This window comes from Gymnoscopelus microlampas (genome assembly GCF_963454915.1).
Source record: "Gymnoscopelus microlampas genome assembly, chromosome: 17".
In the NCBI taxonomy this organism is placed as follows: Eukaryota; Metazoa; Chordata; class Actinopteri; order Myctophiformes; family Myctophidae; genus Gymnoscopelus; species Gymnoscopelus microlampas.
The window spans coordinates 27,262,503-27,275,099 of record NC_139954.1 but is presented as its reverse complement, the minus strand read 5'-3'; the positions used below and the strand labels follow the sequence as shown (position 1 = coordinate 27,275,099).

General features: G+C 40.8%; 1 protein-coding gene across 1 annotated transcript in view; it reads left to right on the top strand.

Moving 5' to 3' along the window:
- col6a3 (collagen, type VI, alpha 3) overlaps nt 1–12,597 on the top strand; it is a 99,698-nt gene that overhangs the window by 12,612 nt on the left and 74,489 nt on the right. Inside the window, exons 2-7 of the mRNA XM_084085304.1 lie at nt 3,833–3,947; nt 5,073–5,702; nt 8,032–8,628; nt 9,452–10,045; nt 11,119–11,748; nt 11,868–12,458. Coding sequence (XP_083941430.1) covers nt 3,863–3,947; nt 5,073–5,702; nt 8,032–8,628; nt 9,452–10,045; nt 11,119–11,748; nt 11,868–12,458 — 3,127 coding nt within the window. The 5' untranslated portion in view covers nt 3,833–3,862. The remainder of the gene's footprint in view (nt 1–3,832; nt 3,948–5,072; nt 5,703–8,031; nt 8,629–9,451; nt 10,046–11,118; nt 11,749–11,867; nt 12,459–12,597) is intronic.

Below are 12,597 nucleotides of genomic sequence, written 5' to 3'. Positions count from 1 at the left end.
TAATGTGTGTGGGAAAAAATACATTTTTAGATATATACTGTATAATATACAGTATATATCTAAAAATGTATTTTTTCCCACACGTGCGTGCGTGTGTGTATATATATATATATATATATATACAGTGTATATATATATATATATATACACACACACACGCACGCACGCACGCACGCACGCACGCACACACACACACACACACACACACACACACACACACACACACACACACACACACACACACACACACACACACACACAGGTCCACCTGCATGTATTATGTAGGTGGACAGTACCTGTCCTTTAGTTCCTTTATAGTCAGCATTATACCATGTGAAATGTTTCCTCTAGCTTCTCCATGGTTACTTAACATCACAATGGAGTAATAAGTGACGTAACGAAGGTACAGTAAACTGCTGCCGTGAAACTGAACGTTCCACTCCAACACCACTCCTGAGAACACAAGATTTTCTAAGATGGAAAATTGCCTCGCTGCCAAGCGTAGGTAATTGCTAATGTGGTTTGGCTGCTTGTTTTAACAGGTGGTTCTAATCAGACCACTCCGGGGTTCAGGTTTGCTACCGACCTGCTAGTCTAATATCACCCACATTGCTGCAGCTCCTGCACTTAACACACAGCGGGGCCTCGGGCGCTCCTCCCTGAGCGCAACAACGCAGAAACACTCTCACATTGATGACTTGTTGGTGGCAGTCTCTCTGTATAAAGTGTTGCGGTGCTTCTAGCGCCACATCCCCTTTTGGAGATATTTTACCAATAGAACTTCCTGATAAATACTATTAATCAGTTCTTCCTGGGCCAATGATAAACATTGAAGGAGATGGTTTGTAGAGGAAGAATTAAAGCAGTGAGTTTGTTCCATCCAAACAGTTTATTCTTCTAGTACATAAAACAAAAACAATTATCTGCTTGCCATGCATTTGAAACCAACTAAAGAATCAATTAAGCATGTGCTCGCAGAGATGGGCGAAAAATACATTGAAAAGTATTTTGATACAAAATACAAATACTGGGTCAAACAAAGTATCAAAATACAAAATATAAATACAGGTCAGAGAAATTTATTTGTGATACAAATACGTATTTTTGTATTTTGAAAATACAAAATACGTATTTTGTATCTCAAATACACAAAATACATTTCTTAAAAAATTATGAAATGGTTATTTAATATATTGATTGCCACATATTAAATCAATTGCCTGTCAGAATTTCTAAGAATAAATTGACCATACAAGCAGAGTGTTTTTGATGGTCTTTGGTTTTGGAGCACGCAGCCTAAATGTTTACCACTGTGTGTGAGAGCGCATGCCAGAGTTACCGTTATCATCAAAAACTAGACAATAACTATAGCATGAGACTGAATGCACAGCTGCCTCTACATCTGTACTTCAAAGCCTGAAAAACCGCTCTGCCAGCCTAATAATATTAATAATGATTAGGAGAAATTCTAAGCAAATCAAAGTGCTATAACTGTATCAAACATCCACCACCACCAAATTACATTGAAAAAAGTGGCAATTATCTTTGAACTTCATGCTGTATATACATAGCATCACAAATACTATTAGGCTTGTCTGGTCATTATGTGTTATGCAGTAATTTACAAAAGTAAACTATCTTTAATGCATAAGGAAACCAAACCTTGTGGCTGTGTTTGTCATATCCATGTACATGGTGAATAAACAAAGCTGCACTGCACAGATGCCACAACTTGAACTTTATCTAGTAGATTATTTAGTTTACATCAAGTCAAAAACTGAAACTGACTCCACTATGCTGGCTTCAGTGGCTTGTGTGGGTCAGGTTTGTAAAAAAATAAATAATAAAATTGGCATGGACATTTATACCAGAAACACATAGTTGATGCAACTTGGAGGTCTGACTCTGTCTGTCTCAACTCAAGGCCCGCCCTACTTTGCCTCTCATTTGTGGTTCAATTTGAGGGTAAGCCAATCAGAGGCGGAGTAAAAGTGACATCACACAGTATTTTATGTATTTCAAATACAGAAATACTACATTTGAAAGTATTTCATTTTTCCCATCCCAGCCAAATACAAATTACAAAATACAAAAAAGTATTTCAAATACGTATTTCAAATACATCTATTTCAAATACTGCCCATAAAATAAAATAAAGTATTTTATGTATTTCAAATACAGAAAATACTATTTGAAAAATATTTGAAAGTATTTTGATACAAATTACATTTCATTTTTTCCATCCCGGCCAAATACAAATTACAAAATACAAAAAAGTATTTCAGATACATATTTCAAATACATGTATTTCAAATACTGCCCATGGTGCTCGACAGTATAACGCTGGCTTTTCACTGCTAGCCCCTGTCTCTCACTGTAGAGGAAATGATGGAGAGAAAATCTTGACCGACCTTTTTATACAGTACAGGTGGTATAAGCCATCACTAGCTGTCCTACTGCTCCCTAGCAAAGAACCATATATATACAATATTTTGGTGTTATGTTAATCTGCTCAGAAGTTACGTGCCTTTTTGTGACAGGTTATGGCCACTGCCTCACTCACCCCTTTTTGCCAATTGGCATTAAAAGTGGATCGTTTTTTTACGCTTACTGGCCCAGTAAGTCATTGACAGAACATTGTGTCAGTGATAGAACACTGTGTCAGTGGTAGAACATTGTGTGAGTGAAAGAACATTGTGTGAGTGATAGAACATTGTGTCAGTGGTAGAACATTGTGTGAGTGAAAGATCATTGTGTGAGTGATAGAACATTGTGTCAATGGTAGGCTACAGTAGAACACTGTGTTCATTCATGGTAGAACACTGTGTCCATGGTTGAACAATACATTATGTCAGTGGTAGAACAGCTCCTCGGTGTAAAACTGTGCAGCTGTATGAGGCTGAAGTAAGTCGTAAAAAATAGAGCTTGCATCCTCAAAAAGTCTTTCTTAGACAAACACAGGTGGAGCAACAGCAGCAAACAATCAAAACATCTGTCTCTCTTGACAGATGCCATGCTAAGTGCTGCTGTTATTGCTTTAAACCTTGAACCCTGAAGTATTTGCTTGTGCTTGGTGTTGATGTGGTTTTAGTGGAGCAAGGCACTTTACTCATTCCACTTTTAAACAGCTGTGTGGAGGCTGTGTTGGGAGGAGGCTTCCTTTTTTCTCTCTATGATGGCGTGCTTAAGATTAAATTTAGCTCTGGATGCATGGAGGAAGGTTACACAATGTTGTGTGTGTGGCCGAGAAAGAAGCAGTGCCACCAAAATAGTTCCATGAAGACATGTTTCCAAGGATAGACCTTTAGGAAAACCTTTTCTATTGACACTTAAGGAATGGAAGTTATGGAAGTTATGTGGGAGAATGAGATGGTCGCAGTGGTGTATGTGCTTTTGAAACATATAATTTGCTAGTTACATACACCGACATGGGAAATTCCAACTGTAATGGCAGAACATATAGATAAAAAGACATAGCTTTGGATATGTTCTTTGTTTGTTTTGTTTTCAGAAAGTTTGACATTTTTTACCTGGGTATTATGTGTGTTTGTGTGCATGTTAGCACTCTAAATGATTAAGTAAGACAACTTTTACACCAGTCTGGTTTAAATATTTAGCCTTCTTCCACCACCCAAAGTATACTTTTAAATTTCTATCTTTTTAATTTGATTTGTCTACTCTTTATTTGCTTTTTAAAATATGATTCATGTTGTTTTACATGTCTACCCGTGTGTGTGAAACGAGACAAACATACTTGGCCAACGAAAATGATTCCTTTTGTGATTCCTAAAGCTTGTATAGATGTGGTAATTATAATGTTTTTGTTTGACAGATTTCCTGTGTGGTGCTGCAGTGGTAGAAGATGAGGAAGCATCGGTTGTTAGCGCTGTGCGCACTCCTGTGCGTCCTGATCGCAGGACACGTCCACAGGCTTGATGCCCAGGATGGTAAGTTCACTTGTGAGTAACTTGGTTCTTCCCAGGTGAAGAAAGCATAATGTCACTGTCGGATGGCAACCTTGTATGTCCAAAACCATTACTTTTCAAGCAATGGAACTGATATTCCAATGGATCCAATGTTATTATTTAGTCACAAACTCTTGTTAATACTTTTCATAGATGATTACATTTATACAATCTACAGACAGACTTACCCACTTTCAACCTGGCGTCCCTATTTTGGGCATGGCATTATAGGCAAAAAAGTTCCACATTTTTCCAAAATAGCAGATCTGCAAGGTCACACTGTGTTACATTGCAGCTTGCACTATTTTCGCTACTTTAGCGTGAAACTGTTATACAATAAAATATAAAATGGGACATTCATTTATACAAATAAAAACAACAAGATGAAATATGGAGATACAAGGTTTCTACCCGACAGTGTCCTTTTATCAGATGTCCTCAACTGTCTGTCAATCATATTTCTTTTCAGTTTTCAACAATGCTCACTCTTTTCTTCTTGTAAATTGACCCTAACGTCCATTGATCTTATTGCATACAGTACCTGAAGGGCCTCATACTGTATATACTGTATGTACTATTCCAGGTAATGCAGAGATCAGTGAGATGAAACTAAGCATGTATATTATTAAGTTATTAAAGTGCATTACAATTATTAGATTTTTAAATTAAATATTTAAAAAGGCAAAAATAAAATAAAAAAAAGAGTGCCTCTGCTGAGCTTTGTTGTTGAGCTGGGAACGATGCTCATATAATTATGTAGTTTATTTTCTCCATGAGACAGAATATGTTGAGGTGCAAGTAAAACTGTTTACAGAACAGAAAATCACATCAAAATGTATAATTAGCGAAAGATCAACCAGAAGTTTCTGAAAGCGTAAAGGAAGCAAGTCCAGTGGGATGCTTTGGATTCTTCGCTTCATAGTATTGAACAGCACAGAGCTAAATGATGCTACCAGATTCCAATCAGATGACAGTTGCATTCAGAAGCAGTGCTGGTGTTTGGCAGCAAAACAAAACAAGACTGTAGATTCATTCATATCACTGGACTTAGCTTATGTAGCAACAAAAGTCAAAAAGTCCTCAAAACTCGGATTTTCTCTTTTGAAGATTGCGCACAAGGGCTGCCTGCCGATATATACTTTCTAGTGGATTCGTCCTGGAGTATGGGACAGGAGAACTTTGAACATGTCAGACAGTTTCTGTACAGCGTGGTCGAAGCCCTGCACGGGGGCGGAGGGGACGGGTTTAAGTTCGCCCTTGTGCAGTACAGCGGCTCGCCCCGAACCGAGTTCCAGCTTAACACCTACCCATCGACACGGGGAGTCCTGGCGCACATCCAAGCGCACATGACCTACCGTGGCGGTGGCACCAGGACAGGCCTCGGGCTGGACTTCCTGATCCGGGCTCACTTGACCATGGCGTCGGGCAGCCGCGCTGCTGAGGGAGTGGCCCAGCTGGTGGTGGTACTGACCGACGGGCGCTCCCAGGACGATGTGACTGAGCCGGCGCAGGTGCTGCACCTGGCGGGTGTGGAGGTGTTCTCAGTGGGCGTCCAGGACGCAGTGGACTGGGAGCTTAGGGACATGGCTAGCACGCCCCATGACACTCACGTGTTCAGCGTAGACACTTTCCCGGCCTTGCGGGACATAATACAAGATTTAGTGGTCGCGGTTTGCGCTGCAGTGACCCGGGCAGGGGAACCTCCAATGGCAATCGAGGCCAGGCAAGTGGCACAAGGTGGGACAGGTAACAGAGAGGGGGCCTGTGTCACTACCATACTAATGTGCCCACATGTCCAAGAAGAAGCAGCTTCATGTGGCCATAACAGGAGCCTATTATTAACACACTTAAAGGAGTAGTTCACCCAAAAAATGACTTATTTTCTATCAATTACACACCCCATGAAGCCCACCCCATTTTTTTGTTTTTGTCGCATTCCTAAGCCAATAATTTGATGACCGGTGGAGTCTCCTACTGAGTCTCCCACTGACCGATGACCCGGTCATAAAAATATTGGCTTAGGAGAAAGCCAAGAAATCTCCATGAATTCAAGGCTTCATGGGGTGTGTAATTGATAGAAAATAAGTCATTTTTTGGGTGAACAACTCCTTTAAGGGTATTTTAACCACAATAACCCTTCTTCACATCCACCAGCAACATTAACACCACTTGTTTATGTTTGTCACCAATTTAATACTCCCATAATATTTTTTAAAAACACAACACGGTTTGCATGTGATTGATACTGCTACTGCATCTCAGATGAGGGTTTATGATGGCAATGATGGCTGCAAAGGTATGCCTGTGCAAAGCCAGGTCATATGAAGTTACGCTTGAGCATGACCTGAGATCATCTAAGTCATGTGAAAAGTCCAACGCTTTTTATTACAATAATTACTGTATTGCTGTATTGGCAAAATAAACAGTAAGCCGTATTAGTTACAAGCCAGCATTTTTAAATAAGATTAGAAGTTAATAACTTCTACGATTTCAAATGAATGGCTTATAACTCAGATATGTGTATATAAACACACAGACACACACACACACACACACGCACGTATGCACGCACGCGCACGCAAACACACACACACACACACACACACACACACGTGCACACGCGCGCGCACACACACACACACACACACACACACACACACACACACACACACACACACACACACACACACACACACACACAGTCATTTCTACCAAATCTCATGAGTAGAGAACCAGGTGTCAGTGATGCCTGGTCCTTCAAGGACGAACGTTTCACATTAAGGCAGCGAGCTTTTAACAATAGCTAACCACCCACCACTGCTTGTGTCTTGTGTGTGTCTTCATCAGTTCTCTAAAACTGTGTTAAATATGTGCAATGTTCTATAACTGGAACAGTGATGAAACTTCCTGGATCCATCCTTGGCCTGCTGCAGAGATGATTTAGGAAATCCATTTAATATATTATACATATATATATATAAAAGTTAAATAGGAGTGAGACATATAATAAACTAAAACTACCATACTGATAAAGATTGATAGTAATCAAAAGATCTTGATTAATATTAAGTTAAGCATTCATTGTGTTAGTTATATTGTTGGCATAGTGCATACAAATCCAAATTAATTTGAATGATCAGTAATAATGAACTCTTCCATTAATCCGTCAATTCACAGCAAAATCCTGAGTTCAATTTAGACTCCGAATTTTGCTGTATTTGCAGAAGGAGTGAGTGCATTTTCCGGCAGCGGCATGCACTCGCTCTCCCTCTGCATTTGGACTTGGAATACAAAGTAGGAAACTGCGAAGCAGCAAGGATGGACCACAGTGCCATGACTGGTCAATGTACCTGAGGTCTGTAACATGAGTCTGCATGGAGTGGCTGAACTCAATGGAGATAGTGCAAGGGACATACAGTACAAGTTATGTACAGATTATACAGTAGTTATGTGTATAAAATATTAATATGAATAGCAGACCTAATCCATAGGCCATCGTGTTTTACTCAAAACTACACTACATTAGAATGATTCTATTTCCATATAGATACCCATACATGTACAATTGTATTTATAACCAGTATTGTTTATTTCACAGGAACACATTACATGTTTTCTTATTCAAACTCAAATTCAAAGTTCAACTCTACCACATGTAGATAGTACTCTTAAACACACAAATCAATCTTCTGAGACACTAGGGTTCTGTTATAATAGGTGAACATTCAGCAAATATAGGTGAAGAAATAGCAGATCTACAAACTCACAACGCTGATGCCTTCTGAGCTTGTAGATTGTCTATTTTAATTATTTGACGTACATCAAAATATATAAGGTGGTTAACTTAGAGAATAACTTCATCACTCCTTGGTTCAGCCTACATGCAGTATAATGTGCTTTTGTGATGTTTTTTATGACAAATTGTGTTCACTATGTATGTTAATTTACACATGCAAAGAAGTGCTAGCACGTTGTCTTGTTTCCTTCTTTCTCACTGTTTTAACGCTTTCACATGTTGCATTTTGTTTTGTTTTGTCTCTCTCTCTCTCTCTCTCTCCCTTTAAAGCACAAGAATCAGCCGACCTAGTACTCTTAATCGATGCATCACAGAACGTTGGAGCTGCAAACTTCCCCCGTGTGCGTGATTTGGCTTTGAGACTCGTTGAGGGCCTTGATGTGGGCAGGGACACTATTCGGGTGTCCCTGGTCCTGTACAGCAACGACCCAGAGGTTCAGTTCTATCTAAATAGCTATGACACCAAAGCCGCCGTCCTGAGCGCTCTGAAAGGCCTCACTTTTTCGGGGGGCGACGAGTCAAACCTGGGCGCGGCCTTGGAGGAGGTGGCTGAGAGCCTGTTGAGCCAGACAGCCGGGGGCAGGGCGGAGGAGGGCGTGCCCCAGGCCGTGGTGGTAATCAGTGCTGGGCCATCCACCGATGATACCGGTGCAGGTGACAGGGCCCTTAAGCAAGCCAACGTTCTGACGTTTGGTGTGGTGGTCGGTAGCTCTGCCACCGCTGATCTGGAGACAGTTGCAACAGATAAGAGCTTTGTTCTGTCAGCCCCCGATTTCAGAGCAGTGGCAGGTATGGGTGACCAGCTGCTCCCATACATTAACGGGGTGGCCCAGCGCACCATTGTCGTTCAGAATGAGTTCACAGAAGGTATGTAACTTTTCTGCAAAGGGGTGGGAGTTGGTGGTGGAATGGGGCTTCTTGCAAAACATAAAGCTTGAGAAAGAGGTTATTATGAATCTTGTAATGTGCCAGGTAAGAATTGTTTATATTAAGGTCCATACACACAGGGAGTTTTTATTTAGTGGACTAATTCACATGAATTCAAACTGTTGTTTGTGTCATGAGGAGTAGATCCACACAAAACGCGAATATTAAGCAGCGATTAGTAACATTATTTTTTTTAACATGGTCGATTTTACACAGCGAATAAAGGCATCAACCTGTATGAATGCGGCATCAACTATATGAATAATCTGATGTGAAATAATCGCAGATAATTAATTCATTAATATATTTTCGGATAATTCTATACTGTATGTGCGTCGCTCCTGATGTGTAAAGACCTTTAAGATCCTTGCTTTCCTTTCTTGTTATCATTTTGCTTCATCCTGGAACCCAAATTGTGTATTATTTGGTTTCACATTTCACACTCATTATTTCAGCCATCAAAAAACATTTATTTTTTTAAATGTTAAAATTCAAATTCAATTATTCCCATTATAAATAATTAATTTTATTTTTTGAATTATACTGTTGAATCTATTTAATGAATTATGTCCTTTCTCTTCAAACTACATTTTGTTATTATGTATCAATAATGTTTTATACATTTGATTATCATAGAATCTTTTTTCCTGACTTTTATCTATTGTTATTTTTTTTAGGGCCAACAGATGTCACACGAAGTAATTGTATTTTATTTTCTATTGCTGTAATTCCAGCATTGATGCAACTTTATTTTATCTTTCAGCGTTGGAAGTTGGAAAGCGAGACATCATTTTCCTCATTGACAGTACGATGGGCGCCACAATCATTAACTCCATGCGAGAGTTCATCAAGAGGTTTGTTGATACCATGCCAATCGGACCGGATGAGGTGCAAGTGGGTGTTACTCAGTTCAGTAATGCCCCTCGACTGGAGATGGACTTGAACACCTATGGCTCCAAAGAAGAAGTTACTGCGGCTTTGGGCAGAATCAAGCCCAGACCCGGCCAGACAGTGAACATCGGTGCTGCCTTGGACTTTGTGAGAACCAACATGCTTCGAGCTGACAAGGGCAGCCGTATTCAGCAGGGTGTGCCCCAGCTCGTGCTGCTGCTGACCAGCAAAAAATCCAGTGACAGTGTGGACCAGCCTGCCGAGGCCCTCCAACGCATGGGGGTTCTGACCCTGGCTGCAGGTTCTAAGTCTGCTGATGAGCAGGAACTGAAACGGATTGCCTTCGATGAGAACTTAGTCTTCATGCTGAAGGACTTCCGCATGCTGCTTCGCAACCCCAAGATGATTATTTCACCACTCTCCACTCTGACAGGTGTGGTGGTGACAGAAGGACCCACAGAGCCAGGTAATGCGCCAACTACTCTCTAAAAACATGCTGTGTGGCTTCTCTAGACAGTCATTCAACTCTGATGAGTGTACACACATGTCCATTTGGTTCCAGTTGTACACTCTTTGGAGTTAAATTAACACTAAAGATTTTACTGTGTAGTCACACAAGAGGTTGATTTGATATCTGTCTCTCATGTAGCAAGATGATTGGAGATCTCCGCCTACTGATATGTCTGGTGACATCTAAATTCAATGTAGGGGCTAAAATTGGGTTGAAACAACTAAGAGATGAAAGAAATAATTGCATTGCAGAACCAGTGCAACGACTTTGGGGCGATCCTTTCGATGGTAGCAGGACAAAGCAGTAAGCATAGATTTGTTAGCGTCTCTGCTGTTCTAGTCCCTATAGGGCGGCCATTTTGTGGTTCCACAGATACTGTAGAAAACCCATTCATTTTTTCCCATACAGATTTCCGAAAATATTTATATAAATTATTTTAAGCCTGGAACCAAGCCATCCAGGCTCCTGGTGAATCATGACTACAAAATATTTGATTCTGTGTGAAAACATATTTGAATATTTAATTATATTATATACTATATTAATAAATACCCATTTTTTGTGGTTTTCAAATATTGTTTGACACAGAATCAAATGTTTTATGGTCATGATTCACCAGGAGCCTGGATAGCTTGATTCCAGGCTTAAAATAATTCATAAAAATATTTTCGGAAATCTCTATGGGGAAAATGAATGGGTTTCCTATCTATGGCACCACAAAATGGCCGCCACTGCTATGCCCTATATCGAATTAGATTTCCCCAGAACGTTTCAGTATAGGCTACATGAAACTATCCTACATCTAACATTTCTTAATTGAATCAATGAGTCATTTGAGTCATCGGTGTCAGAGTTTTGTGCTTTTATTATTGTGAAGACAGACTGAAAGATTATCAGCGCCCATCTAAATCCAGATGGTATGTGTTGTAAACACATTGATGGAAGTTACAGGATATCCCGGAAGAAAATAACAAAAAAATCTGAGGAGAGTGATAATTGAAGATTTGTTTTGTTCTTTGTGTTTTCAGTGGTGGAGATTACAACAGTACAGACTCAAAGAGTCGTCCGTGACATTGTGTTCCTTGTTGACGGCTCCAGCTATGTGGGAAGCGGCAACCTGCCATACGTGAAGGACTTCATGAACAGAGTGGTTAACCAGTTAGAGGTGAATCCTGACAGAGTTCAGATTGGCCTCATGCAATTTGCTGAGCGTCCAAGGATTGAATTCTATCTGAACACCCACCGTACTAAGCAAGAAGTGCTGGATGGTATCAATAATCTCAGGCTGTCTGGAGGCTCAATCGTGAACACTGGAGCTGCCATGGATTACGCCCTGACCAACATGTTCCAGCGTGCTGCTGGGTCACGGAAGAGGCAGGGTGTCCAGCAGGTGCTGATTCTGATCACTGGTGGCCCGGCCCATGATCAAGTAAAGAGTGTTGCAGACAAAGCCGCTTTGGCTGGAGTTCTGACCTTCACAGTCAGTTCTGGACAGGCAGATCCCGACTTGCTGAGTTCAGTGGCTTTCGTTCCAAACTTGGCTTACCATGAAAGCAGCTTCTATAACTTGCCAGATGTTGCTACCCAAATCTATACACCACTGATAACAGTTGTTGGTGACACAGAACAAGGTGGTAGTGAACATGAAATTGAAGAAGGTGAGTTTACTTTTATTGTAAATAAATGAGGATTTTGTAATGATTTAAACCTCAGATCACAATGTGCTGAATATGAATAGTTATGAACTTGTCACTATGTGCAACTCCTTTTCTTTCAGTTGTCACAGGAGGTGAGAGGGACGTTGCCTTCCTGATTGATGGCAGGGACAATGTTCGTGCTGATTTCCCCTACATCCGGGATTTTATCACCAGAGTCATTGAGCCACTTGATATTGGAATGGACAGAGTGCGAATTTCAGTTGTCCAACACAGTGAAAGGCCAACTCCCAATTTCTACCTCAACACCCATCAAACCAAAGATGAGGTGCTCAGAGCTGTCAATGGTTTACAACTGGCTGGGGGGAGAAGCCTAAACACAGGAGCTGCCCTGAACTTCATGAAGGACACTATCTTGTCTGAGCAGTATGGCAGTCGGGCCGGACAAAATGTTCCCCAATTTTTGATTGTTCTGACTGGAGGCAGGTCAAGGGATAGTGTGAAGGAACCTGCTGGTGCCCTGAAGACAGATGGAGTGGTGCCATTTGGTGTTGGTGTGAAGGACGCAGACCCGAAGCAGATTCAGGACATTTCCCACAACCCCTCCTTTGCCTTCAATGTGAAGGAGTTCAGTGAGCTCGGCGATGTCCAACAGCAGCTCAATACCTATGTGAGCCTTCCCAAGGATCAGCTACAGACTGTCATAGATCAAGGTAAGCACAATCTGTGTTTGTGTTGTCCGTCTTAAATCCAATGTTTTACCTGATGCTTCACTCTTGGCGCTGTACCAAGATCAAGTGTATCACAACAATGCCCTTTGTTTGTTGTGTCTTAGTCCATGGTGAAACAGAT